Source organism: Pelophylax lessonae (genome assembly GCF_965119305.1).
Source record: "Pelophylax lessonae genome assembly, chromosome: 12".
Taxonomy (NCBI): domain Eukaryota; kingdom Metazoa; phylum Chordata; class Amphibia; order Anura; family Ranidae; genus Pelophylax; species Pelophylax lessonae.
In genome coordinates this window covers 131,083,026-131,107,176 of record NC_138779.1, presented here as the reverse complement: position 1 = coordinate 131,107,176, position 24,151 = coordinate 131,083,026, and the positions used below count along the sequence as shown (strand labels likewise).

Here is a 24,151-nt window from a genome sequence, read left to right as displayed (position 1 = left end):
GAGGTTTCCCTTTTGTTTTCGCATGACACTTGACCCACTACATTGTGTGGAGTGAGGACTCTGACATTTACCTTGGAGTTGATTAACTATAGCTGGTTTGCCAACCATGAGAGTGGAAGACATTTGTAGCTGGTGAGTTTTCATCCATGGGGAGAGGGATCACCTATTGCACGTGAAGCTGTGTTTGGAAGTAAAAATTTTTAATAAGGAGGACTTTAATTACTTTATGATTTATAGAACTTTGGCACAACATCAGCACGAAGAACAGCACTGGGTGTTTCACACTACATGGACTATATTTAATATCACAACAGTTCTAATGAATATAATTTTTGTTTTTATTACAGCGCTACCTGTTAAGAGTGATACACTGTCATTTTTTCTTTGTTTATACTTATGGTGGCAGCAGTGAAAATTTGTTTACACACGGAGTGTTAGCGCCCATTCACACTGGCGCGACATGACTTTGTGGGGCGACCTGTGAAGTGCACCGCGACCTCGGCGCGACTTGCACGGACTTCATATAATTGAAGTCAATGCAAGTCGCCTCCAGGTCGCCCCAAAGTAGTACAGGACCCTTTTTCTAAGTCGGAGCGACTTGTGTCGCTCCTATTAGAACAGGTCCTGTACTATTCAATGGCGACCGACCGACCGCGACTGGTCAGGCGACCAAGTCGCCTGACAAGTCGCGCTAGTGTAAATGGACCCTTAGGCTCAATTATCATATAGGCATCTCAGATCGCAGGCAGAATTGCCGCGATTCTGCCCACGATCCGGAACCATTGTAAGCCACGGGACGCCCGTGCGATTCCCGTGACTTGCAAAGGCACCCCAAACATGGCGTGATTTTTCCCTGATTGTCGCCCGACAAATTGCAGTAAAATCGCACAAACACAATTGCAGGACGCCTGTCGCCCCAAAAAAGTACAAGAACTTATTTTGGGGCAACAGGTGTCCCGCGATTCTGTTTGCGCAATTTTACCGCGATTCATCGGGCGACAACCGCAGCAAAATTGCGCCCTGTTTTGGGTGCCATTGCAAGTCACGGGAATCGCACGGGCGTCTCGCGACTTGCAATGGTTCAGGATCATGGACAGAATCGCAGCAATTCTGCCCGCGATCTAAGACGATATGTGAAAGGAGCCTAACACATTTATTTTTGTTTGGCACGGTATATATATATTTTTCCTTGCGCTGAGTTTTTTGCTTTTAAATATAATTTATTACTCATCTATTTTTCTTGTTATGATTTCACGTTACAATGTAATTTGCCAATTTATGCTTAAAAAATATATTGGTAGATTCTCTGCTCAAATAGAAAATTGATGTCTAAAAACAGAATTCCACAAGTTAATGAGGATTGGAACACTATAATGCAATAGACAGTGAAAAAATAATGGATTTGGGTAAAGTGTTACTAAACCTACAACAGTAAAATCAGTCTGTACATGAAGAAAGCAAGCTTGTTATACTCACTGTGAAACCTAAGGGTGTGATCCTGCGTGTTGTGTAAAAAGGCTGTTTGATCCTGTCTTCTCTGATCCTCCCCTACTTCCACTGTCCCCAATCCATCTGCTGATATTACAGATCCTTGGGGGCACTCGTCACATGCTCAGTTTAGTGTGTATTGCTAGAGAGCTTTTTTCTTGGGAGAGTGCATGTGACCAGCACAGGGCCAATCAGCACTGTCCAGACAGAAAGTCAAGAGTCTCATAGGACAGTCAGAGTAAAATGAAAACTTCTCCTACAAGCTCTAACCAGACACTGACAGTTATAAGACTGCTATATACGGCTGATGAGAAAAGGTATTTAGCGGTTTTTACTTTCTAAAATAATTTCCATGTTCTGTGTACTGTGGGAGATCAGACATAGTGAATGCAGGGTCTTGGGTTTAGTAATACTTTATTTTAACAACAGGGGTTTATTCTTTAAGTAGACTCGCCATTCACTGACATTTCCTGCAGGCTGAACTAAAAAAAGAAAAACAGATTCCTGCTTTGACGCTATACAGATGACGAATCTCCCACTTTGACTATCGTACTTTGTGAGCCCCGCCAACTGTCAAAATCCAAAATCCCTGTGCAGCGACTGCATGTGATTGGACGCTGCTGCGGCTGACAATTTTCCGCCCAGGTCAAGGGATGTTCGGCAGGGGAAGACTGATAGGGCCACCCTCTGAGCAAATATCATCTGGTTAATTTGGATCAGTTGCAAATTCATACAGTATACTGTATGTGCAGGATAAACTAAACGCAGCTTTTGGACACTGCAAGGACAATTCATAGGAGCAGAATCAATGGAGGCTCAAAACATTGGGGTTGATTTATTAAAGTCAAATAGGATGTTCACCTTGCGAGGGAATTTACCCCAGAGCTAAGTGAATGAGGTGATGCTCTGCTGACTTCCATCATTCAAGCTGAAATGCTGTTTTTTTTTCTTTTCCATGCAAGCAATTGGGTATTCATTGCTAAGTGAAATTGCTCTATCTTTGCTAAGTTCAGGAGAAAGTTCCCTTGCAAAGTAAACCGTTTTTTTTCCTTTAAGTATATCAACTTCATGGTCTCCTGGCTTCTAGGCCATTGTGTTGTTGTAAATTAGACATGTAGGCAGGTGCAGTCTGTACTCCCCACTGTAGGTGGTGTCCGACCGAAGCAGCAATGTAGGAGGGGAAGGAAGTCGTGAGGAACTTGGATCCTCTATGACTTCCTGCAGTCAACAGGGGGAACAACTGACTGATTGGATGCTGATGCCCCCATGGTTTCAGTGGCCATCTTGGATCAGGGCAGTGTCTATTTAAGATACTGGCCCCTGGGTTTAGCATGCCAGGGAGAGGACAAGTTTCCTGTCTGTCAGGGAACGTACTTAGAGGTAGGGAAAGGTTCCAGAGCAGGAAGAACAGTGCAGGGTCTAACTCTACTTCTCTTCAGTGATTATCTCCTTTGGATGTGGACCAGCCAGGCCACATTCTGCTCCTTGTTGCAGACACTGTTGGCATCTTTCAAGTCTACAGACTGCTGTTACAGTTCAAAGTGGCTCTGGATGGCAGTGCCTACCTGCTGGGCCTAGCTGTACCATGTTGAAACTTTCTATAATTTATTGATCTTGCCTTTTTTGTATGCTTACTGCCTGCCACACCATGCTGCCCCTGGCTCCATGACCTACCTGTCTCTTTAGACTTCCAAAGAGGGCCAGAAAAGCATACAGTGACTACCATGCAACACTACTGCCCAGGAAGCAGAATCACTGGATGTGATAAAGAAATTTGCCTTTGTAAAGTTGGTGGTTATGTATGTACATAGATCAAACATTATACTGACTTAGAAAAAAATAATTAAAATGCTACAGCTCCCCGTTAGGTTCCGAATATAGTTCAGCTAGTCTTGATATAACATGGAGAAAAAGTGCCAGTCTGACAGGTATAATATTCAATATATAATATTCAATAAGGACAAATATTCAGAATAATCCTGAAAACTTACATATTGTATATATTTTACTTGCTATGTACCAACATTTATTTTTCTGCTTTACTGTAGTGGAACATGTTCCTCCGGCCAGTATTTGTCGTTAAAATGCTCAGGTAAGCGATGTGTGATTACTTCAAATATAGCTTGCTGATTTATGTGCAATTTACTTTATGCTATGGTACTAGAATTAAACCCTCAGCCTTTTTAGCTGAACACATTGAGCAAAGAAAAATATACATCCCCCAGTAAACTATTTGGTAAAATCCTCACCCCGTCTTTTATTTCTTTCCCTTTTCACACATTTATTGTCTCATTCCCTAATTTTTCGTATTTCCTTCCAGTCTATTTCTCAGCTCCTTCCCCTTTTACTTTCCCCTTCCTCAATTTTAATATTTGCGCTATCAGGTGTGGGTATACGTGACCTCAATAAGTACCTAAGTTGATACTTGACTATGGGAATAGTTATGGATATGTTATAGCACAAGTTAAATGTTTAACCTTCCTGCAGACCACTCTATGGAGGTTATGTGTTACTGAGGTCCTAGACCTCATGGTCCTTATGCATTTCATAAGCGGATTTGAGTAGCTGTCTCTCAGGATGGCCTTCCTCCAATTATGGTACTATTGGTCTATAAGGTGTAGTTATCCACCACATGTTTGGTTTTCCCATTTACTGAATATGCAACTGTAGCCCTACTCCCAAGGGAGCGGCTGAGTGTGGGTCCCCCTGGGTTACCGCTAGCAACAACAGTACTTTCAGACATGTTTTCAAGTGTGAGCACCTTAGACAAGAACCAGTCTAGTTTCTTTGGTTTTTAGGGTTTATTTGAGAAGGGAGAAGTGGGATACTCCAACAACTGAACTATGCACAATTAGGCAGGGACACTGAATGATGCTACTTGGCGTTTTGTTAGCGCTCCTCTGACACTGGTTAATGCCTACTGATGCTGGCCTCAGCAAGGCCAGATACTAGAACTTCACCTCTGACTGTAGGAAAAGTCCCTTTAAGCTCCCCAAGACACTCCTTACTGAGGTAGCTGACTTTAGAGCAAACTGTATTGCTGAACACTTCATGGCCCTTCCTGACGCCCCATTTTACTCCCCAACTTCAGGGTTTAACTACTTGGCACCCCCTTTACTGTGCGCTCCTGGTTAGCTGGCTCCTGGATCCCCTTTGACCTCTCTGGAGTGGTCCACCCCTGGGCAGATCTTGAGTACTCACGATACTGTTTTTCCTGAAGATTTCTGCCCAGCAGCTCCACTTGGTCAGCAACTCTGGATCCCTTGCAGCCCAGCTCAACCTCCAGTCCCTAGGACGACTACCTGGACCACCTTCACACTTTACAGAAGGAGAGACAGGCGTCACCTCCTCCTGGGATTGATGCTCCCGCCAAAAGACACTCTGTCACATGCTTCCCACAGATTTATTTCTAATCCCAGGGTGCACTGAGGCAGACCCCGCCCACTGGGACAGTCATAAACCCTAGTGTGCTATTGGCTAGGTTTCCTCCACTGCCCAACAAGATTCCTCATTGGATACAACGGGGAGACTCCCCAGACTCAAAAGGTCACACCTGGAGGCCTGTGACAGATTAGCTAACAGATCAGGCCCTCCTGATAAGCAGGCAGGGCCACAACTATACTTTTTTTAGCACCTACCTAGGAGGGTGCTACACAACTATAATAGACCTCATAGATGGTTCATCCCATTTATTATGTTCCCTCTTCATTCCCTCTTTTGTGTATCTACTTTGTTGATTGTACAGAGCTAAGGGAGGATTGTTTGTTGCTCTGTTTTGCAATGTTCTTCCTTTTTCTCAAAAAACTTGAATAAAAATGATTAAAACAGAAAATTCTTACCCCAGCACTTGCAATTTAAAATGTTCAGTTCTGCTAGTTTCTGCTCTCTCTGTGCTGCTTCCCTGAATTTCTGGTCTTCAAAGGATTTATCAGTGGACAGTGCAGTCTTCAGTGAGTCTTTGAGCTTGGAGAAGGAAAAAAGGGAGGAGGAGGAAGAGCAAAAGGGTAGTGCATTGCCATTCTAGGCTATGAGGTGTTTCAATTGATGCACATAACTCTATTCCCTGCATGCAAGGGTGTCTCAACAGGAGGCTGCAAGAGAAAGGAGCCACCCTTAAACAGGAAAACTGAAACAGCAGTCATGGCAGCAGCTTAAACTAAAAAAAAAAAAAAAAAAAAAAAAACATAGAGAAGCTGCAAACCAAGTAAGTGTTTAACCACTTTCCCACTGCTCACTGTGTTGCTACTGCCGCACAGTGGCTCGTTATCGTCTGGCGACGTAGACCTATGTCACCAGACATTCCCCTCTCTCGGTTTATTCAGTTACAGCGGGAATTGGGCCAGGGGAGGAGCGGCGGTGATCACCGCTGCTCTTCCCCGATCTTCGGGGATCTAGTGTGGAAATCCGCCCGCTTGTGTAAACAAAGCGGGCGGATCTCCTAAGTGACAGGCAGGGTCAGATTGCAGCGTTCAGTGTCACACACGTCAGTAAGCACCAGGCATATAATAACCCCTCCTTCTCCAATAAAAATTAACCCCTTCCCTGCCAGTGTCATTTTTACAGTAACCGTGCATACTGATTAATGTAGTAATGTCACTGGTACCCCCAAAAGTGTCAAAAATGTCAGTCAATGGTCCGATCTGTCCGCCGCAATGTCGCAGTCCCACAAAAAAAATTGCAGATCGCCGCCATTACTCGTTAAAAATAAAAACACCAAAAATGACATAAATCTTTCCCTTAGTTAGTAAACGCAATAACTTTTGCGCAAACCAATCAAAATACGCTCATTGCGAATTTTTTTTTTACCAAAAATATGTAGCAGAAAAAAAATTGGCCTAAAATGTTAAAAAAATTCGATTTTTACATTTTTTTGGGGGGGAATTTCATATAAAAACATGTGAAAAATATTGTTATTATTTTAAAATTGTCGCTTTTTTGTTTATGGTGCAAAAAGTAAAAATCACACAGGTGATCAAATACCACCAAAAGAAAACTCTATTTGTGGGAAAAAAAAGGACATTGATTTAATTTGGGTACAGCGTCGCACGACCGCGCAATTGTCCGTTAAATTAATGCAGTGCCGAATCGCAAAATATGGCCTGGTCAGGAATGGGGTAAAATCTTCCGGTCTTAAAGCGGTTAAAAATACGCTCATTGAGAATTTTTTTGTCAAAGACATGTAGCTAAATACATTTTGGCCTAAATATATGACAAAAATTGAATATATTGGATATTTTTTAACTGTCAAAGTAGAAAAATATTGTTATTTTTTCAAAATTGTCGCATTTTTTTATTAATATCGCAAAAAATATAAATCGCAGAGATGATCAAATACCACCAAAAGAAAGCTCTGTTTGTGGGAAAAAAAGGACGTAAATTTTGTTTGGTTACAGCGTTGCATGACCACGCAATTGTCAGTTAAATTCGCACAGTGACGAAACGCAAAAAGTGGCCTGGACGTAAGACAGCAAAATCCTCCGGTGGTAAAGTGGTTAAACAAAAATAGAGGAAAATTGAGGCCTGTATGGACTTTAATGGAACCATACAAAAGCTTGACAAACTGTTATAAAAAATGTTTTTAAAATACATTTTATTCGAAAACATGTAAACATTTCAATCTCTAAAAAAGTGTAGGCACAGTTGCTTGCTCTAAGAAAACAAATACATAAATCCCAGAAGGAATGACCGCAGAAAGAGTTATAACTATCAATTGTAGCAAAATCTGGATTTTACATGCTCAACATGTTTCGCAGGATATTCATGGCTTCTTCAGGAGCTTTTAGTACATCATCAGGTAGAGCAGAAATCAATATCTTACTGTATATCACTGCAAAACAGAAGTCAAAAATTTGAATTCCAAGTTTGAAACACCATAGAAAGACATCGTAAATATCTCAAATAAAACATATAAAGCTGTTCCATTCACTTCCTTACCATAGGTGAAGCCACATCAATAGGGCCCAGGAATGAACATCTCTCCTGGCGAATGCGGGAGCCCAAACCCTCAAAGGAGGGAAAATAGATACAGGGTTTCTTTTCTGTTAATAGATCATATATTTATGGTAATTTTGCTGAGAACATCATAATGTTTTATATATATATAAAGATATGAAAACAATAAGAGAATAAAACATAATCCATTAAACGCACCGTGCTGATATATTGGACAACTATCCAGTTCTCCATAGGACAGCCTGTAAATAGCCTGAGATGCTATGAGGGCTAATCTGACGCTGCTGGAAAAATAGCAATACATATGTAACTGATACATTCAATCATCATAAGAATGTACTAATATATTTTTCATGAAATTCAGAGTTTTACCTTAATAAATTAACAAGCAAAAAATGATGACAAGGCAGGGAATTTGTCTCATTGGCCAGTACTGGGCTCTGCCCTTATCTTCCCATAATCTATAATGAATGGGAAGAGAGATATCATATAGTAATCCTACAGGGCAACCCCCAGTCTGCAAGAACATGCACTGGCATTTTATAGTTGGTCCATGATGTTACAAGAATTTCCAATGTAAGAAAAAAAGACATAACTCACCAAAAAGTTTTTTTGTTGTATATGTATGAAGATCATCCTTACATATACAACAAAAAACCTTTTTGGTTTTGGAATCTCCCGCGAAACATCTTGAGCGTGTAAAATCCAGATGGTATTTGCTACAATTGATAGTTATAACTCTTTCTGTGGTCATTCCATCTGTGATTTATGTATTTGTTTTCTTAGAGCAGGCAACTGTGCCTATACTTTTTTAGTATAGGCACAGTTGCGGCGCCGTAAAGTCAGGGTTGCTTACGGTGCGGCGCCGTAAAGTCAGGGTTGCACCATTTCGGACAGTGGCATTGCCGGCAATAGGCTCTGATTTGGCATGCGATTTGACATGTCAAATCTGCTCAATGTGAACGGGGGATTAATGTTCCATGAACGACACCCCAAAACAGATTGCAAAATGCAGTGCGCTTGACTGAATCGCATTTCATGGGTGTTCACACCCATGTGGTGCACTTTTGATGCGGGGAAAAAAAGGGTCAACATTTGCACCAAAATGTTGTAGGACTCTTTTTTCCCCGCACCTATCTTATCGCATGGGTGTGAACACTGGCAAGCATTGCATTGTGGGAAAGTGGGAGTTACTAAAATAGCAGAGAGATGATTTTTAGCTAAAAATGCCAAAAAACGCTAACGCTGAAAAACGCTGAAAAACTCACTACAAAGTTACTGGCTTTTTTAATAACATCCAGTGCACATGAGGCCTTTAGATCTATGCCTTCCCTTTATTTTTTAACTGGTGATCCTGCCAGTTACACACTTGCTGTCCTAGAGGTACAACGATCATTCATGATTGTACTATATCTATGGAGAAGAAGTGTTTTCAGTCTAGGACAGGCAGAGTTAGGACTACAGAACACCCTTACTCCTCTTTATAACATAGAGTGGAGGTGTTTTCTCTTTCACAGATCTGAACACTGGGGGCTAAAATTAATGCTTGAGAAAACACAGAAAGTGCTAAGGACAACACTGGATTTCTGGCAGGGTCAATGGTATTATTTTCACTTATTGATCACATATAACAATATGTTATCAATTAAATATTTAATGGAGTAAAAAGCAGAAGTTTGCTCTTAGGGTATACATACTGTTAAATTCTTAAATGCTTGAGAGGATAGTAAGAATCATTTATTAAATAGAAAAGGATTCACATCACTTACAAGTGTGTTTCTGTACATATACAGTATATATAAGTACTTCTTACATACTGACTATAAATAGGAAATGCAAAGCTCATCGTACCTTTTTAGTCCTATATAAGGAGGAATAAAGAATAGAGACACTGAACACTGAATGTGAGATGGACATATCAGTGCATATCATGAATATGCTTTTTTATGCTGAACAATGAATTTGATTTAGTGTTTATTTGCTTGGCAACTCTTCCTCTAAATTACGAGAGTCCCAAAATTTAAGAATTTTTAGGAGGCTTCTTTAGTTTAGATAGGGAACTATTAAGAACAGAATTAGAATTGCTATTTTTTTTATTATAAAGGAATATGCTCTATGCTTTTATTTCTATCCTTGCTTTATTAGTCAGTGGCTTGCTGACCCAGAACCAGTGTTAGGCCAGTAATGTGTTGGGACATCCAATGTGAACATGATTGTTCAAGGCCATTGACTCCACAAGTAGTTTAGATTCATAACGACTAAGAGCCGGTTCACATTAGCGTGACTTGTCAGGCGACTTGTCAGCCTGACAAGTCGCGTTCCATTGACCGCTACAGGACCCGTTCTAATAGGAGCGACACAAGTCGCTCCGACTTAGAAAAAGGGTCCTGTACTATTTCGGGGGGGGGGGGGGCGACCTCGGAGCAACTTGCATAGACTTCCATTATGTGAAGTCCCTGCAAGTCGCTCCAAAGTCGTGGTGCACGGGACTGACAAGTCGCCTCCCGAAGTAGTAAGGAGTCGTGTCGCCCCAGTGTGAACCGACTCTAAAAGACTAGGAGTTTGCGCCTTCAAAACAAGTTTGCTCTCATACTTCTGTCCTCCCATATCCTTTTTAGTAGATTATTTATACACATGTAGTAAACAATGGGATATAGAATTGTCTCAAGGTCAGCCAAGGTATTAGCAAACAGACAAAGAGCTCAGTTATAGTGAACTAAGGAGTGGAGAAGTGAAAAAGGTCCCCTTTACCAGCTAACAAGTACCTCCAAGTGCTTTCATTCAGTTTTAGACTGACTGTATAGCATGCGCCCAACGCATAACTTTGTCCTGTACTGCATGTCACTGGTCAAAGTTCCAGGTGACTTTATTTAATTTAATTTTAAATGCTTGGGGCAACATGTGTATTTGATGTTCCACCTAGGACACATGCAACATGACCACTGCAAATATATTTTAGTGCAGGTTTATTAAAGTGTGTTGAGGCCTCTCACTCTAAAAGAGAATATTTTAGATTTTTGACTACTGTGTTTTTCTAGCACACAGAGAATGAGCAGAAAATTGGCCTTCTGCAACTATTTTTCTATCATTTAGAGTGGCATTCCCCAAATTGTAATCTTAAGGCTCCTTTCACATGGGTGATTTGATCAGGTACATCTGTTCATTTTTCAAGTGGAGCTGATGAAAATATCCATGCATTCCATGGATAGTCGTGTATAAACAGATTTGTATCTATTTACACCTGCCTACCTCTGGGTCTGATCTGGTCCGCTTAGAAAAAAAAAGGATGGGGAGCGGTCCTTTTTTGTTTTGGCAGTTCAAATTGGAGAGTAGTTGGGTGTAAACGGACAGTTGGGTCCGTTTTCTTCCAGCCGCCCATAGAGCAGAGTGGGCTCTGTCCAGAAACTGAACGGACACGGATGTGTTATCCACCAGCTATACTCTGATCAGCGGGGGATCTGTGAGCTGATTATATTGGTGGTCATGTGGAAGAATGCGCCTTACATTGGTGGTCAGTGGGAGAAATGATCCTTACACTGGTGGTCAATGGAAAGAATGCTCTCCTTTAGAAACAGCTAACATCATTGGTGCCAATGGTTACCTAAATTACAAAAGAGAGGAGAGGTTTCATTGGTCACATACTGTTGGCTTTGCCAAGTGGCATTGATGTCAGAATTATGCAGGTACCATCAAGTGGGAGTTTAGTCCCCCACTGTTCAAGGAACCCTTAGCAAACTCTGGAGGAACCACAAAACCCTGGTTGAGAAAAGCTGCCATAAAATGTAGGTCAATGGAAAAGTACCTCTTTACATTCATGGTCACTGTAGGTGGAAAGCAAACCTGTCATTGCTTAAGGGACCACTAGCAACCTCTGGAGGAACTCCAGGGTTCCAGGAAACTCTGGTTGTAAAAGCCTGTTCAAGACCTTGCTACATGTCAAAGTGTGTGACAAACACTGAAGACAATTCTGTAACTACATGCAAGAGTAATAGCATTGGGTGCTAACAGAAAATGCACTGTCTGTGACTACTAAATTATGATGACGTTATGACATTGAGCAAGAGCAGCACTGGAAGAAGTGAAGAGAATTAATGCAAAAATGTTGACAACTAAACTGGTAATATCTGCTCTCTTAATCTCAAAGCTAGTCATACAATTTTGTTGGCAATTTTGCAGCTTTCCATTAGCTTTTAGCTGAGAAGTGAGTCTGCACAGTCTCCTAAGCAATCATATACAGTATCTATACAACTAACTTAGAGTTAAAGTTGAACTATAGGGAACGCTTTCTTTTCATTTTGGATAAAGTAAGGAGGGGTCTCATAGACAAACAGGAAGTTAGAGGAAATCTCTGCAAATTAGGAGAATCTCTTGGAGCCCTCAGGTCACCAGAACTAGTGCCCCTTTGGAAGATTTCCCCTTCATTACATTTCTAGGGACAACCCAAAACGTGGGTTTTCTTTTCCTTTCCAATAGTAAACAAGTCAATTCTCCTTAACAGGAGCAGATACAGCAATAAAAACCTAATAACCTAACAGGTATTCTAATCCATCTCCACTCTGTCAGAAACTAAAAAAAAAAAAAAAGTTTTGTCTTAAATTTTTTTGTACCTTAGAAATCCCTTGAGTGTTGAGTGGACACACAGGGACTGCAATTGCATAATGTATAAAAAAAAGACAGAAAGGAAAGGCCCAGCAACAAAGTCCACAACAAACACTGAATTGGTCAAAAACGCATCAGACCTTGATGCGGTGTACTCGGTTGGTGAATGGAATCAAATGTGGTGAAATTTGCGCAAATGCACCAGATCCCTTTCTATTAGAGAGACGGCAGTTAAGCTATTCACCAGGTGGTACTACACGCCGGTCCAATTAAATATATTCTTTCCAGACACCTCTCCTCTATGTTTTCGTGGTTGTCCAGACCTTGGGACACTCTTACATATATTCTGGGAGTGTAGCAGGGTCAGACAAATATGGTCTGAACTGTTCAAGATTGTGGACAAGATGGCCGGCAAGAGTCTTGAACTGACACACTTCCACTGCATATTTTTCCAGAACATACATGATACACCCTCCCAATTCCAACAACTTATCCACACGATCTGTGTTGCCGCTCACTGGACAATCGCTCTACACTGGAAAAAAAAATGTTGTCCCCTTACCACAGGTTCTTAGTAGAGTTGAGGAAATAAGAGTATTTACAACACTCCATTTCTAACACCAAACACATATATGACCTTAAGTGGAACCCTTGGCTCACGTACAAAGCTTCACAAATGGATGCACCTCCAGTCAATCCCTAATACTATATGTTAGCACTAACCTTCACCTCAATATACCGTTTGTTCATTTCTGAGTCCTATTGACATTGATATACTTAAATATCCCGCTATTACTGATGATATTACTGTTGGTTTTTCTAAAAAGAAGAAGAGAACCTTTATTTTTTTATTTTTTTGGATTTATATTTTCATATTTATATTACAAAACTATATATATGATGTATGGATGTTTTATTATGCATTGTATATTTTGTACCGAAACACTTTCAATAAACGTTTTTAGACAAAAAAAAAAAACGCATCACCTACGGGGAGGGCCCTCGAAAATGCATGCTTCTCTCCTTAGACATACATAAGGCTTTTGATTCCCTCTCGTGGGATTACTTATTTGATGTTTTGGCGAGATATGGCTTTGGTGCACCCTTTCTCACCCTATTGAGGACTCTCTATAGCTCTCCCACTGCTAAACTTATGTTGAAGGGTTACACGTCGGGTTCTATATCCATTTGTAGGGGAACCCGACAGGGCTGTCCCTTGTCTCCCCCACTTTTTGTATTGGCCTTGGAACCACTGGCGATTAAGATCCGCACGTCGGTAGAGGGATTGCGGGGGATTGGAGCACAAGTGCATGTTGTTCGCGGATGACATACTGGCCCTGGTCTCCTCGCTGATCACAACTCTTCCAAACCTATTTGCGTTGCTTGGCCGATTCGCACGTATCTCGAGCTTGAAAACCAATCAAGCTAAATCACAGGCGATGAATGTTTCCCTGGAGGGTTCGGCGGTGTCTACCTTGGGACAGTCCTATAAATTTATCTGGCAGACCAAAACGCTACCTTACTTGGGCATACAGTTGACACCTACATTGCACTCACTATACACCAGTAACAACCCGCCCCTCTTCGCTCGACTGCTAGCTGATATGGATCGTGGCTGCTTCATCCACCGTCGTGGTTTGGTAGATTACACTCGGTGAAAATGAATATCCTACCCAAAGTGCTATATTTGTTTCGTACATTGCCTATTGCTTTACGTAGAAATGATCTTCAGAGGTTTCAGAGCAAGGTGTTGTCCTTTATCTGGGGGAACAAAAGGCCTAGGGTGAACAGAAGGACGCTGTAAACTCCCAGAAGCAGGGGTGGCCTGGGGGTGCCAGATCTGCTGAAGTATTACTATGCGGCACAGCTGGCCCCACTAGTGAAGTTTCACTCTAACTGTCCCCATCCCATCTGGATGCAGCTGGAGGCACGCTCTGTTCCTGATAAGCAGATTTTTCATATATTGTGGCAACCGCCTAAAGAGCGCCCCCCCCCCCATATTATGCCCGGCCCTATCCCATTCTTTAGCTATTTGGGACAGGCTGTCCAAGGCTCACAATTTTAAATTTGCTCCACACCCCCCTGGCTCCTGTGCTTACCAGCAGCGGGTTCCCCCCGGGTCTTTCCCCCGGACCTTTCATGTGGTGGACGAACAAGGGGCTCATACGGATAGCGGACTTTTGCGACCATGGGGGTATTCTGACGAGACAGGCACTGATTGAGAAACATGCCTTACCTACATCTGAATTTTATCGCTATGCCCAAATTGTCCACTACCTACGCACCTTATCCCAGCTCTCTGATATCACGACCATGACTCCCATGTAATATCTTTTTAGGAAATACGATAAGCTTCACGGATATATTTCCCCACTGTATAATCTGTTATCTGATTCCTCTGTAAAATTGTCATACATGGTTCAATGGGAAGCCGACCTACAGGATAGTATTGAGCTGGTCGACTTGAGCTGGTCGCCTCCAGATCGTTGATCAATACCTCCATTATTGAAGCGAACTGCAAAGTACTGATGCGCTGGTATATGGTACCGACGCGAATTTCGAAATTTGTACCTGGAGCATCTTCATTGTGCTTTCGCGGCTGTGGTCAGGAAGGAACTATGTTCCACATATAGTGGCAATGCCCCAAGGTACGCTGCTATTGGATAAGGGTGTATAATTTTATATACACCCTTACGCAAATTAACCTGACCAAATCCCCCCTGAACAGGCTTTGCTGGGTCTGGGGGTGGACGCCGCCACGAGGGCGCAGAAAAGGCTCATTACATTTATTTTCACGGCTGCGAAAATAACGATAGCACGATCTTGGAGGTCTCCGGCCCTGCCATTCGAGCAGCTCCGACATAAACTTACCTGGATAATGCTCAATGAACGTATGTTGGCAATGCTGAATGATAAAATGAAACGGTTTGATAAGGTGTGGGAGCCGTGGCTCCGCTACCTTACTGGTAGTAATTAGCGGGAGCTGCGTCGTGGGGGTATCGGGGACGTGGGGCACGGGGCGCGGGGCGGGGTCCTCCTCTTCTCTCCTTCTCTTCTTTTTCCCCTTTTCATCTTTTCTGCTATTCTTTACTTCTATCTCTTTGACTTTTGGATGTGTCCTGAAGGCCCACTTGAGCCCTCCCAATTATGATACCTCGGTGCGCTTTCATTAGCTGCCCTGGTGCCGGGACAGGGCGATGGGTTGAAAAGGAGGCTGATATAGCGGGGGGTTATGCTTTTATTGTTTTCCACATTTCTAGCCCCTATTGCTTGTGATAATTTGTTGCTTTTATCCACTAATACTTGCTTTTGGTTAATGTTATCTTGCTTCCTGTATGACGGTATACAGGTTTTTTGTTTTTCCCAGGCGACAGCGCATGGTGGCAGTTTAAGCCGCTTGTTCATTTTTCCTTTTTTTGTTTTCTCTCTGCTTTTTATTTTGTGATTGCGATGGGTTAATTGGGACTGATCTGTCTATGTTAACAATGACAATCTTTGTACTTTTCATGTTCTTTCTCATAAAATATTCAATAAAAATTATTGAAAACAAAAACGCATCACCTTCACTACAATAAATATACAAATATAACCAAAAATTCATTTACAATATGACTTGTGTCCCAATTGTATACGCTATATTATTTTCTCTTTATTTGCTATTTTTTTCCCATTTCCCCCCGTTTTTCTAACTGGGGAGGCTGCTATTGTTTTACTAGGAACTAATTTATGTTTTTTAACATTTTTTTAAATCACAGGCTTAAAACCTGACACACAGAAGGATCCACAACGCTCAACAGACGCGTTTCACACAAAATGCTAAATCATTGCTGATTAGCAATGATTAAGCACTTTGTGTGAAACGTGTCTGCTAAGCGTTGTGGATCCTTCTGTGTGTCAGGTTTTAAGCCTGTGATTTATAATAGACATTAAACTACGATTTTTTCTACATTCCTGGATGTGCCACATTTTCTCCCCTGCTTATTAAAAAAATACCTTTCTTTTTTAAACTGCAGCCGCTGTAATTTTCTGAAAATACAATGCAATGTGGCTATATGGAGGTGTTCTGTACACAGAATGTGTACAGAATGCCCCCAGATATGTCATTTCCTGCTCACTGATTTTCCCATAAGTCTGCACTAAGATGCAGGTCAGATTTCAGGCATGCCCTGAAACAAAAATGTCAGTTTTGGTGAGATATTTCCAATAGGAACACAACTAAAAGGATGCAGGCCCAGCAGATTTCCTCATTAGTGCCCTGCAGCTGCTGCAGCTGATTGATAATTATAAAACCTCTCCCATTAGACTCACTGAGCACAGAGGAACAAACAGTGTTTTCTTCAGTATAACAAAAGATAGGAATCTGCAACAAAGTTTGTAAAAATCCTTGCAATGTACAGAGATCACCCAGAGGGGAATGTTTTTTTCTCAACAAAAGTGGAGTTACGCTTTATTCATTTCTCAGGTTCAGCTCACCAACTGATCGCAATTGCTGTAGAAGTCATTTGAACATTTTAGCCACAATTGTGACTGGTAAATCAAAACTGGGAAACTGATAAAACTGGTGCTAGTATTTTTGCAGCGAAAACAGATAAAAAGCTCCAAAACTGCAGAAAAGTGTACCCAGCATCATTTTTAAAATATTGGTCACTATGGTTGATCTATAGTTGTGTTAATTACATCCTTTGTCTTACAGATTGTGGGAAACAGGCAGCTAGTAGTAGAATTATTGGGGGCACCTTGGCCACTTCTGGAGAATGGCCCTGGCAAGTCAGTTTACAAGTTCCTAATGCAAAACGTTATGTCCAAGTTTGCGGAGGAACCCTTATCAACAGCAACTATGTTTTAACAGCATCCCATTGTTTCGGCATGTGAGTATAATGGGTGTATTTGTGTGTGCCCAGAAAGGATTCAGGCTGGGTTGACATTGATGCGGCCACGGGTCACAGCAGGGGGTGCGGTGCGTCCCTGTTCACCAATTCAGGTCCGAATTTTTGCCTGAATCGGCACCTGAAACAGAGCCAAAGACGCCCGTGGCCATCCCGGAGCTGTGTGAACTTGCTCCATTGAGAACTGGTCACACTCTCCTTTCATGTAAATTAGATGCGGGTAAACCCACATCCAATTCGCATCAGTGTGAACCCAGCCTGACAAAGCTCTTTGGTCAAATTTAGGGGTTATTTTGGAGCACATTTTGTTGTTTATAATGTATTTTCCTTTTAATGTGGAAATTTACCCTAGATGTACTCAATGAACACTATATTGCCATACACCATGTACCTTGATCAATTTATAGCTATGTTTGGATTTTGTCCGTACTCTAGTTTGTAAGCAATCCACCTTTGAAACTGCCAACTATTATTAATGACACATTGCAACTCGCAGGGACTATGACATCACATGCCCACCTACAGGATTGTGAGCGTAATGACAACCTGACCATGAGCTCAAATACAGAACATCGTAAAAGAAAGATAGGGCACAGATTTATATATAGAATTTGTAAGGCGTGTTTTCACTTTGCAATAGGATTTTCACTTGGTTGGTGAATGTTTTGAAAATTTACTTTGCAAAGAATAGCCAATCACAAGCACAGAGGGTAAAAAATAAAAAAAAATAAAAAGATTTGGGCTTGCACATTATTGGATGATGGTTCCCTTTGCTAAGAGAACAGCCTATTTGCCTTTAGCAAATCCCCCTCTTTGAGTCATTAACCTAAAACAAGTATGAACTGAAGGACTTTGTTCTGATTTTCCTAGTTCCAGGTCAGGGACTTAAAATATTGAAGGCCGTAGGTAAGCATAAAAGCCAGGAATCTGGTAGCTTCAGAAGGTGGCTGGCAATTTGAATGCAAATTCTTCGTTTTGTAAAAGGATGAAATCAATAACACTAAATAAGTGAGACAGTGGGGTTGATTTACTAAAACTGGGTAGTACAAAATCTGGTGTAGTTCTGCATAGAACTCAATCAGCTTCCAGGTTTTATTGTCAAAGCTTAATTGAACAAGTTGAAGTTATAAGCTGATTGGCTACCATGCACATCTACACCAGATTCTGAGTGCTCCGGTTTTACTAAATCGGGAATTTGCAAAAGCTATGTGAGTTAATTATTGTATAATAACACATCTTTACTCCTTTCTTTGGCAGCGCTATTCCGATTGAAGACTGGAGGATTGTTGCTGGCACAAATAATTTGAACCAAGTCCGCAGTGTGTCTGGTGTTTCGGCTATTATAAGACATGAGAAATACAATGCAGATAATGATGATTATGATATTGCTCTGATGAAACTGAAAAACCCCTTCACGTATTCAGGTAAAGATAATAGAAGTGGGCAAGGAATATAATATCACTTAAATGCGATTGCATTCGAGTAAAAATGTGAATATGGCAGACCTAAATCATTTCTATTGTAGCAAAAGCTGTCAAGTGCCAGGGTTCAAATGCCCAGTAAAATTCTGGTATTTGATCACAGAATACAGGGGAGGGGCTTGAAACCAGGAGGAAGTGAGACTTAAGGACTTCTTTAAAAGGCAATGGTACGGTTACGGCCATACTACTGCTTAAAAATAAAGCAAAGCATGACACATTATTAAAGCTCAATTGAATAGAAGAAGAACCCAATAAGATGGCCTTTCAAAGTCACATGAACTCACCATGTTATTTGTGGAAGCAGACACACTGCTTTAACCATACCACCACTTGTATGGAAGAATTAAAGTGATTGTTAAAATCATGCCATCCCCTCTGTAATATTACCATAAGTGTCCCTATGCCTGAGTTATTGGAAAAATCTGCCGATCTGTACCTAAATCAGAGCAGACATCAGTGGCTCTCTTCTCTGTCCGGCTGACAGCTCCAGCAGGCAGGGCTGAGCACTGCCGCTGACGTCAGCCGGGGAGGAGGGGAAGAGAGGAGAGAGAGAGCTATATGACCACGTGATCGCTGGGAGCCGCTCTGATATAGGTATAGAACAGTATATTTTTTCTATAAGACAGGCACAGGGACCCCTTATTGTAATATTACAGAGGGGATGATTTTATATTAAATATAAGAGCAGCAGGAGTGGAGGGGTAGGCACTGACATAAGCAGACAGGCAGGGAGGGGAGGGGGGAGAGGAGGATAGAGAGGACAGTGCAGGGCTGCAGATGATGGAGGCACGTACACTGACCACTGTGTCAGGGCTCAGCAGCCATGATACCCTGTGGTCAGTTTACGGGGGGAGGGGTAAAAACTGGCAGAATCAGCCAGGTTTTTTTAGGTGATACGGGGGACCAAATGACACAGCACAAGCACTGTGCTGTATAACATGCTTTAGGAGAACAGGATCTTTCTTTCTTTTTTTGGGGTAACAAGCACTTTACGTCCTCTTGCTCTCTCTGGCAGCAGATTTGATGCAACTACTTAATCTTTAGGACACTCGCTAGCATCCCCTTGACTGACACCTGTCCACTGACTCTTTCACTGAAGGGATGGCCCTCACATGACAGGTCCCATGACACAGATCGCAGACACAGATCTGTACTCACTGTAGAATCATATCCTTTCCTGTGTCTCACTTCCAGTTAGCTCTGCAGGACCTCTGAATTTAGCTCCTATCTGATTTTCAGGCTCTCAGGTCGACCACTCAAGACCGTGTGGCAGCTTCTACAGAGGAGGTGCAGCTGCCCCCTCCCTCCAGGACCCAAGTCTCCAGCTGAAGACCCTAAACACATGCGCCCTTAGCATTTATACAGTCACCCAGCATACACTGAGGAACTTTCCTCAGCCAATCACCAGGGCTGTAACAATATCTGTGCCCTCACTTGTCAGGTTTCCTCCCACTGTCCAATATGCCTCAATATTAGACCAGTATGAAACATTTCAGACAAGCTGTGATGCACCTGAGCACCATGAGCAGATCCTGCCAATGGATCCTGCTCTGTGGTAGGCAGGGATCAATATACATTTACCTGGCAATCTTTCTGGTAAGCAGAAAGACCCAAAAACTATACTCGCCTAGGAGGGTGCTGCATATACAACAGAAAAAGACAAAAATGAATTTCAAATATTGGTAATACAGATTGTCAACTGTTAAAAATTTCAGGTGGATTTTTAAGGAAGGTTTATGTGAACAAAAAAAAAAAAAATAGTTTAATACCATTTGAAAATAAACAATCTTTTGGTAAAAATACATGTATACAGTATCTCACAAAAGTGAATACATTCCTCACATTTTTGTAAATATTTTATTATGTCTTTCGTGTGACAACACTGAAGAAATGACATTTTGCTACAATGTAAAGTAGTGAGTGTACAGCTTGTATAACAGTGTAAATTTGCTGTCCCCTCAAAAGAACTCAGCACACAGCCATTAATGTCTAAAGCGCTGGCTACAAAAGTGAGTACACCTCTAAGTAAAAATGTTCTAATTGGGCCCAATTTGCCATTTTCCCTCCATGGTGTCATGTGATTTGTTAGTGTTACAAGGTCTCAAGTGAGAATGGGGAGCAGGTGTGTTAAATTTGGTGTTATCACTCTCACTCTCTCATACTGGTCACTTGAAGTTCAACATGGCACCTCATGGCAAAGAACTCTCTGGGGAATTGAAAAAAAGATTTGTTGCTCAACGAAAAGATGGCCTAGGCTATAAGAAATTTGCCAAGACCCTGAAACTGAGCTGCAACACAGTGGCCAAGACCATACAGCGGTTTAACAGGACAGGTTCCACTCAGAACAGGCCTCGCCATGGTCGAACAAAGCAGTTGAGTGCACATGCTCAGCGTCATATCCAAATGTTGTCTTTTGGAAATAGACCTATGAGTGCTGCCAGCATTGCTGCAGAGGTTGAAGGGGTGGGGGGGTCAGCCTGTCAGTGCTCAGACCATATGCTGCACATAGCATCAAATTGGTCTGCGTGGCTGTCGCCCCAGAAGGAAGCCTCTTCTAAAGATGATGCACAAGAAAGCCCGCGAACAGTTTGCTGAAGACAAGCAGACTAAGGACATGGGTTACTGGAACCATGTCCTGTGGTCTAATGAGACCAAGATTAACTTATTTGGTTCAGATGGTGTCAAGCGTGTGTGGCGGCAACCAAGTGAGGTATACAAAGACAAGTGTGTCTTGCCTACAGTCAAGCATGGTGGTGGGAGAGTCATGGTCTGGGGCTGCATGAGTGCTGACGGTACTGGGGAGCTACAGTTCATTGAGGGAACCATGAATGACAGCATGTACTGTGACATACCGAAGCAGAGCATGATCCCCTCTCTTCAGAGACTTGGCTGCAGGGCAGTATTTCAATATGATAATGACCCCAAACACACCTCAAAGAAAAGCACTGCCTTGCTAAAGAAGCTGAGGGTAAAGGTGATGGACTGGCCAAGCATGTCTGAAGACCTAAACCCTTCTGAGCATCTGTGGGGCATCCTCAAACGCAAAGTGGAGGAGCGCAAGGTCTATAACATCCACCAACTTCGTGATGTTGTTATGGAGGAGTGGAAGAGGACTCCAGTGGCAATTTGTGAAACTCTGGTGAACTCCAAGCCCAAGAGGGCTAAGGCAATGCTGAAAAATAACGGTGGCCACGCAAAATATTGACACTTTGGGCCCAATTTGGACATTTCCACTTAGGGGTGTACTCACTTTTGTTGCCAGCAGTTTAGATATTAATGGCTGTGTGTTGAGTTATTTTGAGGGGACAGCAAATTTACAAGTTGTATGCTTACTACTTTACATTGTAGCAAAGTGTAATTTCTTCAGTGTTGTCACATGAAAAGACATAATAACATTTTTACAAAAATGTGAGGTACGCCCCTCACATTTTTTTGTAAATATTTTATTATACCTTTTCATGTGACAACAGTGAAGAAATTACACTTTGCTACAATGTAAAGTAGTAAGCATACAACTTGTAAATTTGCTGTCCCCTCAAAATAACTCAACACACAGCCATTAATGTCTAAACTGCTGGCAACAAAAGTGAGTACACCCCTAAGTGGAAATGTCCAAGCTAGGCCCAAAGTGTCAATATTTTGTGTGGCCACGATTATTTTCCAGCACTGCCTTAACCCTTGTGGGCATTAAATTCACCAGAGTTTCACAGATTGCCACTGGAGTCCTCTTCCACATCTCCATGACGACACAGGGCTGGTGGAAGTTAGAGACCTTGCGCTCCTCCACCTTCCATTGGAGGATGCCCCACAGATGCTCAATAGGGTTTAGGTCTGAAAACATGCTTGGCCAGTCCATCACCTTTACCCTCAGCTTCTTTAGCAAGGCAGTGGTCGCTTTGGAGGTGTGTTTGGGTCGTTTTCATGTTGGAATACTGCCCTGTGGCTCAGTCTCCGAAGGGAGGGGATCATTCTCTGCTTGTACAGGTTGGCATTCATGGTTCCCTCAATGAACTGTAGCTCCCATGTGCCGGCAGCACTCATGCAGCCCCAGACCATGACACTCCCATCACTATGCTTGACTGTAGGCAAGACACACTTGTCTTTGTACTCTTCACCTGGTTGCCGCCACACACGCTTGACACCATCTAAACCAAATAAGTTTATCTTGGTGTCATCAGACCACAGGACATGGTTCCAGTAATCCATGTTGTTTGTCTGCTTGTCTATAGCAAACTGTAAGGTGATGGACTGGCCAAGCATGTTTCCACAACTAACCCCTATTGAGCATCTGTGGGGCATCCTCAAATTGAAGGTGGAGGAGCGCAAGGTCTCTAACATCCACCAGCTCCATGATGTGGTCATGGAATAGTGGAAGAGGACTCCAGTGGTAACCTGTGAAGCTCTGGTGAACTCCATGCCCAAGAGGGTTAAGGCAGTGCTGGAAAATAATGGTGGCCACACAAAATATTGACACTTTGGGACCATTTTGGACATTTTTACTTAGGGGTGTACTCACTTTTGTTACCAGCGGTGTAGAAATGAATGGCTGTGTGTTGAGTTATTTGAGGGGACAACAAATTGACACTGTTATACAAGCTGTACACTCACTTCTTTACATTGTAGCAAAGTGTTGTTTCTTCAGTGTTGTCACATGAAAAGATATAATAACATATTTACAAAAATTGAGAGGTGTACTCACTTTTGTGAGATACTGTATATATAATGTGTGATTTAACATTTCGGCCTGCATGGTGCATATGTGCGCTGCTGGCGCTGTGAATATTTACAGCAGAAGCCAGTCTGCGGGTGACAGGCACTCAGTGTATTCTAGCACATGTCGATCGTTGGTTAAGAACACAGAACGGTGATCTGCCTACATAAACAAGGCGGATCGCTGTTATGACAGGAGGGAATGGATGAATGGCCAGCCTAAGTGTCTGATTGTCCACTGCAATATCACAGTTGTAGTAATAGTCGCTGATCGCCGCCATTACTAGTAAAAAAAATAAATACAGTTCCAGTATATATCTATAGTTTGCAGATGCTATAACGTTCATGTAAACCATTCAATATATGCTTATTGGAAATTCTTTTTACCAAAAACATGTACCAGAATACATATTGGTCTAAATTTAGGAAGAATTTTTCTTTTTATTATTGGATATGTTTTTGTTTTTTTTTTTCAAAATTGTCGGTCTTTTTTTGTTTATAGCGCCACAAATAAGAAGGTGATCAAATGCCACCAAAAGAAAGCTCTATTTGTGGGGAAAAAAAATGATACATTTTATTTGGATACAGCAATGCATGACTGCACAATTGTCAGTTAAAGTAAAGCAGTGCCATATCGCAAAAAGGGGCCTGGTCATGAAGGGGGGGGGGTAAATCTTCCAGGGGTCAAGTGGTTAAATGTTTTATTCATGTCTGCTGACAAGAAACAAGCAAAGAGGTAAAAAGAGATAATAGTTGGTGCTTGATAGTAATGGCCTTTTAGCAGTAATAGGATATCACCAGAGAACTACTAAACAGCACATTTGAAGCTTGTGGAAGGGTCTGCGTGACTCTAAATGATTGGTTTGCCACAAATAGTATATGGTCAAAGCATTTTTTCAGGTCTAGTTCCTTGTGCACTGCTACCATGCAATACACCTCTTAGTTCAGAATTGTTCTTTTTAAGTGCATTCATAAAAGTATTAAAAAGGTTCTTCAATTAACCTTGGGTAATCTGGTTACCTATAGTTGTTGCTT

At 42.0% G+C, this 24,151-nt stretch overlaps 1 protein-coding gene across 1 annotated transcript in view; it reads left to right on the top strand.

The window, feature by feature from the left end:
- Positions 1-24,151, top strand: part of LOC309567884 (transmembrane protease serine 13-like) — a 139,139-nt gene that overhangs the window by 91,598 nt on the left and 23,390 nt on the right. Inside the window, exons 7-9 of the mRNA XM_082273396.1 lie at positions 3,537-3,580; positions 16,733-16,907; positions 18,183-18,349. Of these exons, the coding sequence (XP_082129522.1) occupies positions 3,537-3,580; positions 16,733-16,907; positions 18,183-18,349 (386 nt within the window). The remainder of the gene's footprint in view (positions 1-3,536; positions 3,581-16,732; positions 16,908-18,182; positions 18,350-24,151) is intronic.